At 41.7% G+C, this 6755-nt stretch overlaps 1 protein-coding gene across 1 annotated transcript; it reads left to right on the top strand.

Moving 5' to 3' along the window:
- The first annotated feature begins 5402 nt into the window (after positions 1 to 5402).
- On the top strand, positions 5403 to 6065 carry LOC147482024 (uncharacterized). Its single transcript, XM_086579165.1, has one exon. It carries the CDS (start codon positions 5403 to 5405, stop codon positions 6063 to 6065), a length of 663 nt encoding a protein of 220 aa, XP_086435291.1.
- Positions 6066 to 6755: the final 690 nt, after the last annotated feature.

The following is a 6755-nucleotide window of genomic DNA, read 5'->3' on the forward strand; positions in this document are numbered from 1 at the left end:
CCATGGCTTAGAACATGAGAAGCATTATCAACACTTATGTAGGATACAACAAGTTCTCACTACATTTCATCATCCTAGCATAAGACCTGAACAAGTAAAGCTTAGGGTGTTTCCTTTCACCCTAACTGACAAAGTGGCTGCTTGGCTAATAGCACAGAAGCCAAACTCTGTCGACACATGGGAAAAACTAGTTGAATTATTTATGGAACAATTCTACCTACCACAGAAGACTAACGAAATCCTTCAAAATATTCACTTGTTTCACCAAAAGCCTCAAGAATCCTTTTCTGAGGCTTGGAATCGTTTCACTGATCTTCTAGTAGAATGTCCCCATCATAATCTTGGTAAAGACACACTAGTTCATGCCTTTTTCAAAGGCCTATCCCAACACCATAAGAAGACTTTAGACATCATGAACGGAGGAAGTTTCTTAAGTAAAGGAGCTACAGATGCATATAACTTCTTAGATAATCAATCCAAGAAAAGTAACAACTGGAGAGGTAAAACCAGATCCTGAACTTAGAACTTTAATTGAATCCCTTACTTGTAAGGTAGATGCCCTCTCTGTACAGAAACAAAACATGAAACCCACTCCAGTCATGAATATAAATTCTCCTCGTTGTAATTTCTGTTTTAGTCTTGAGCATTATGATTTTTATTATCCTCTTGCCTATGAACAACCACCACCATAACCAGAAGATGTCTGCACTTTTAATATCCCTAACACACCTTGGAGACAAAATCCTAATTTTAGGTGGCGAAATAATCACCATCAAGCAGCACTTCCAGGTTTTAATAATCAAAATGTTGGGCCCACTAACAACTATAACCAATTTCAACCAAGGCAAGGACAAGGGCAAGGTAATTATAATAATAATAGAAGTCTAGTCCTGGTAAACAACAACTATCAAAATCCATCTGTTAATAATCAACGTGAGATAGTTCCTGTTACACAACCCGTGGTCGCTCAACCTTCCCCGCCTGATAGATTTGATGCATACATGCAAGCTTAACAACAGATTTTACTATCCATTCAACAATCCATCCAACAGTTAACCCAAGAAATGCCCCAACAAAAAGGCGTGTTTCCAAGTCAACCCATATCTAATCCAAAATCAACAAACACAGCCGTCGAAGTAACCGATAATCCTAGAAAATCTAATCGAGAGAGAATTAAAGGCCGTAACTACTCTTCGTTCGGGGAGAGTGGTTGACAACAAAGTAATTATGCTAGAAGACTCCCCACAAATTGAAAAAGATAATGGAACCTTACTAGATACCATAGTTGAAACTGAAGATCCTACAACTGTAGAAGTACCAGTTAAACCTCAACCTAAGGGGAAAATAACGAAAGTTAAAGAAAAGGTCAATACTCCTATTGACACTTATGCTAAATATAGGGCAAAACCCCCGTTTCCCTAGAGACTAGCTATGATAAAGAAAGGCGATAATTTTGACAAGATTAGGGGAAGTTTTCAAAAATCTAACTATAAACCTACCTTTCCTTGATGCTATTAAACTTCTTCCAACACACGCTAAGTTTCTTAAAAATTTGTGCACCACAAAGAGGAAAACAAACATACCTAAGGAAGCCTTTTTAATTGAACAATTTCCCTCTTTATCTAAGCACAATGGAATCGTTAAGTACAAGGACCCTGGTCGTCCCACTGTACAATGCACCTAAGGCAATACTTTCACCACAACTGCTCTTCTAGATCTAGGGGCGAGTGTTAACTTATTCCCATTTTATCTTTATAAATAACTAGGTATACATGTTCTAAAACCGACTAAAATGACTTTGTAGTTAGCCGATCGCTCGATTAAGTATCCTAAGGGCGTAGTTGAAAATATTCTTGTTAAAGTTCAAGATTTCTACTATTTAGCAGACTTTGTCATTCTTGACATAGAAGTCGCTCATGACTCTATTCCTATCATCTTAGGGCGTCCTTTCTTGGCAACTGCCAATGCCCTCATTAATTGCTGTGATGGTTTGTTGTCCATTTCATTTGGAAACCTTGCTGTTGAGGTAAATGTTTTTATGATGATGTAACAAACACCAGACTCGACTATAGATGGAGAAGTTAGCATGATTGAGAGCCTTGCTCAAGATTATTTCAACAAAATATTCCCAGAAAACCAGATGCACCAATTTCTTTCCTTTGGCAGTACTGCCTCCATTGGTGATTCCTACATCTAAGAAGTACATGACCTTTTAGAGTCTATTCCTATCCATGACCCCTCAATAGATCTAGCTCCTGAGTTTGAAGAACTTATTCCTAAACAAATCTGTGTTTTTTAGTAGGAAGAACCTCCTGAATCCCTTATTCCCATTCCTCCCACCCCTGAGCTTAAGCCTCTTCTCGCTGAGTTAAAGTACATTCATCTTGATCCGGATGGCACTCATCCGATTATTATCTCATCTCAATTATCTGCTACTGAAGAGGAAAATTTGATTAGGGTGATTTGTGAACACCGTTCTGCGATTGGTTGGTCTCTTGACGACATTAAAGGGATTAACCTTAGTGTATGCAAACATCATATACATTTGGAGGATAGTGCGGAAACCTCCCATAAGCCACAACGTCGTTTGAAGCCTACCATGAAAGAGGTAGTTAGAGCTAGAGGAAGTGTTGAGATTACTTGATGCTGGCATTATATACGCCATCTCAGATAGTGAATGGGTGAGCCCAGTTCATGGAGTCCCTAAGAAATTTGGTGTTACAGTCATATGTAATAACGATGGAGAGTTAGTTTCCACTCGAGTTCTTATAATGTGGAGGATTTGTGTCGACTATAGGAAGTTAAATGCCATGACACGTAAAGACCATTTTCCTTTACCTTTTATAGACCAAATGTGTAGGGGGGATTTCCCGTTACTGAACATATGACACGTGTATGGGAAATAACCTAATAACTATAGATGTCCAGAATGACACGAAGACCACAGGATCAGTTATGTGAGTAAGTAATCTTGTGCGTAGCACGAGTGTTTAATGGACATGTGCCAGGCACATGATTGACGGCCTTCCAACATAACAGTTACCCAGTCGTTAGGAACTGATGTAGACAGTTCTTGAACAGAAGGGAACTGAAGATGGTGATCTTTGATGATAAGGAAGGAATTGTGATGACATATCTTAGGAGTTACCTTTTAGATATAATCTTCCCATATACAATGGGACATTATGATCAACAAGGAAACTTACCTCTCATAAAGATATGGTCTAGATTCATACTTCCATAAAGAGGGAATTCCTAATAGGAAGATAGAGTCCAAAGATGGAATGGAACTCACAAGCGGTGAAGACGGCCCTAACCCTAGGACTCTTAAAGCTCTTCCTATATAAACCATAGGGATTTCGCTCTTAGGAACTATGCCAGATAGGGTTTGATTCTCCATAATAAACAAGGAGATACGTAGGCATCCGTTAGACGGTTCAACCCTGAACTCACAATCATCTCATCTCTTCTCCATTCATTTAAAGGTTCCAAGATCACTAGGCACAGAGGAAGATCAGGGAAAACTCGAAAAATCCCCTACATCTTGTGGCGCCGTCTGTGGGGACGAAAACAGGTAAATATTCTTTTCAGACGATTGATTTAGCCTAAAAACTCTTATTGTTGTGATGGCAGGAGCAAAGAAAACAAAGGGTGGCGCTACCACACGCAGAGTCACTATAAGAGAAGAAGAGCATGAGACACCTAAAAGGGGGGACAACGCTGGTCACCACGATGTAAACAACCCCCTCCAAAGACCCATGACTAGCACCGACGCACTATCAATTCTCAATGCAGGCTCCAGGACTAACGCTCAAGAAGAGCGTCAAGATGGTAAGAATGTTGTCCTCACCAACCTAGAGTTTGTTCGAGCAAGCTAGGTAGTATAGGCTCTGGAACAGCAAATGAGACATCTTGAACGAGAAGTACAGCTGTTGAGGCATCTGTATTAATCTGACACAGGGAAGGAGCCAGTCATCGATCTCAATGATGACGACCTTCCAGAAGGTGGTCGTGTAAAGAACCCAAGGCGTGGGGGTCCAGCTCGATGCGAGAAATCTGAGTCAAATACAACAACTTAGATGAGGACTCGGATACAATATCCGAACCAGAGTCAACCGACCAAAATTGTGATGTCGACCCCTGACACAGAAAAAGAGCTCAGACCAAGAAGCATTCTACCAAAGAAGCTGCATGGGATACTAAGAAGAATGACCTGATCTGTCAGATGCATCGGATGCCAAGCAAAGGGAGAAAAATGCAAGACTCCCTTGTTTAATCCGCTATATGGGGGCATGCATGTCTCTTTTCACATCACGGGTGATGAGGAAACCATATCCCCGTGGTTACAGACAACCGAAGTTCAGTGTCTTTAGTGGCAAGTCAGATCTGGTGGATCACGTATTCTGGTATCGTGCCACTATGGGACAATATGAGAGATATGACCATGTCATGTGTCTGGAATTCAAAGCCTCCTTGACTAGATCTACGCTCCAATGGTACCACAGATTACTTGAGCGTCATATCAGGTCCTCAGAAGAACTATTTAGGACCTTCATAGATAGGTACTCATGCAAAAAGCATCAACCTAAATGGATCAATGCAGTGTTCAATATTAAGAAAAAGGATGGAGAAGCATTGAGATCCTACATGCAACAGTTCATGGAAATTTTAATCCAAATAGAGTCTTGTGATGAACAAACTACTATAATAGCTTTTAAACAAGGGTTGGATGAAAACAACGCCTTATTCGGATCTCTCTCCAGGAAACCACCCCGTGATTTAGAGGAACTTTTTAACAGGGTTGAAACTCATGCGGGGTGGGAAGAAGATGTCTTGAACAGACGTTAAGAAGCAAAGAAAACTAGTCAAACAGTTCCTGGAGTTCCACAAGAAGGGAATGTAAATTCTTCCCCTCAAAAATCAAAGAGAGACCGTAATCGTGGTCGCCAAATGGTCGAATCCTCATCAAAGGGACGAATGCCCAGAGGGCAATACTAAAATGTAGCCAGTAATGCAGATGGAAAGCAACATAAGAAGCAACGTGTGGAAAGAGTAGAAGAATCTCTTCCCTCAATGGACAAAAACTTTGCCCCTCTGAACAAAATGGCAGATGAGGTTATGGACTCAATAAAAAATCAGGGCTACCTCAAATGGCCAACTCCGCTTAAGCCAGGTTCCCTGGGTACCAGATACCAAAGAACCTACTGCAAGTTCCATAAGAGTAAAGGTCACAGCACCAGAGCCTAAATGACCCTGAAAAATGAACTACAATATCTGATTAAAAGGGGGTATTTGAAGAAATTTGTCGCACACGAACATGCAAATGTAGTACAGCTTGAGGAGATCACCACGTCAATTCAGGACCCCCCCAGGTACTGGACCACAGCTGACTCCATATAAATATGATTTCTGGTAAAGCAAGTAAACGAAGTGGACAGGTTACTAACAAGGGTGCGCGATATCAAATGCAAATCGCCAAGCAGATGAGGATCATGAACATCGAGTTGAGTACAGGAGCTCAAGTCAATGCGGTACCCCAGAAAGATCCGCTCATTCTTTGCAATAAAGCTGACTACCTTAACATCCAAAGCCCACATGAGGATGCGCTGGTTCTCACACTCCCTTTTGGAGATTATGATTTGCATCGCATATTGGTGGACAAAGGCAGTTTAGCAGATGTACTTTACTACGATGCATTCAAAAAGTTGAAGATCCCAGATGCGGAGATGGCTGCCACTAGCTCCAACCTATATGGATTCAGTGGGGACATAGCTCTCATAGTTGGGGAGATCCAGTTACCTGTATCCACTGGTCCGGTAACTCTTATCACAAATTTTGTAATGGTAAAAGCTAACACACCATATCACATGATTTTAGGTAGGACCTGGCTACATAGACTCCGAGCCGTTCCTAGCACCTATCACCAATGTCTACAATTCCCACATCATGGGAGAATTATGACAATTAGAGGAGATCAGGTGGCTGCCAAGACGTGCTATGCTTTGGCAACAAAGCAGTCCCCACTCCCTTTTGAACCAATAGAGGTAGGGCTACCTGCCAAATAGCAATTACAGTTGGATCCCCCTTTCCCGGACCTAGTCCCAAAAGAGAGGGAGGATCCCCTCTCACTGGAGCCATTGGAGGAAGTGGATATTAGGGGAGGCAACTCAACAAATACGACTTTCATCGGCACCATGTTAATTTCTTAATAGCGCATGGCTCTGATATAGTTCCTCCGAGAGCACAAGGACGTGTTTGCTTGGTCGTTTGAACAAATGCCAAGAATTGATCCCCATGTGGCATGCCACTGACTCAATGTCCGCAGTGATGCAGTAGTAGTCAAGCAGAAACCAAATAAAATAGGTGCTGACAGATCCAAAGTTATAAAAGCCGAAGTTGAAAAGCTGAAGGTAGCTAAATTTGTCAGAGAAATTAATTTTCCCAATAAGAAAGAAGAATGGGTCATGGAAAATCCGTATCGACTTCATGAATTTGGACCGCGCATGTCCGAAGGACAGCTACCCTCTCCCACAAATTGATAAATTGGTGGATGCAACGGCTGGACGTGAGCTGTTGTCTTTCACAGATGGGTCATCTGGTTACAACCAGATCCCCTTGCATGAAGAGGACCACAAGCATGCCAGTTTCACAACCGAGGATGGCCTGTACTGCTATCAGGTCATGTCGTTCGGACTGAAAAATGCAGGGGTTACATACCAGTGATTGGTAAATAAGATGTTCAAAGGATTGATAGG

This window comes from Coptis chinensis, chromosome 8 (assembly GCF_015680905.1).
Source record: "Coptis chinensis isolate HL-2020 chromosome 8, ASM1568090v1, whole genome shotgun sequence".
In the NCBI taxonomy this organism is placed as follows: Eukaryota; Viridiplantae; Streptophyta; class Magnoliopsida; order Ranunculales; family Ranunculaceae; genus Coptis; species Coptis chinensis.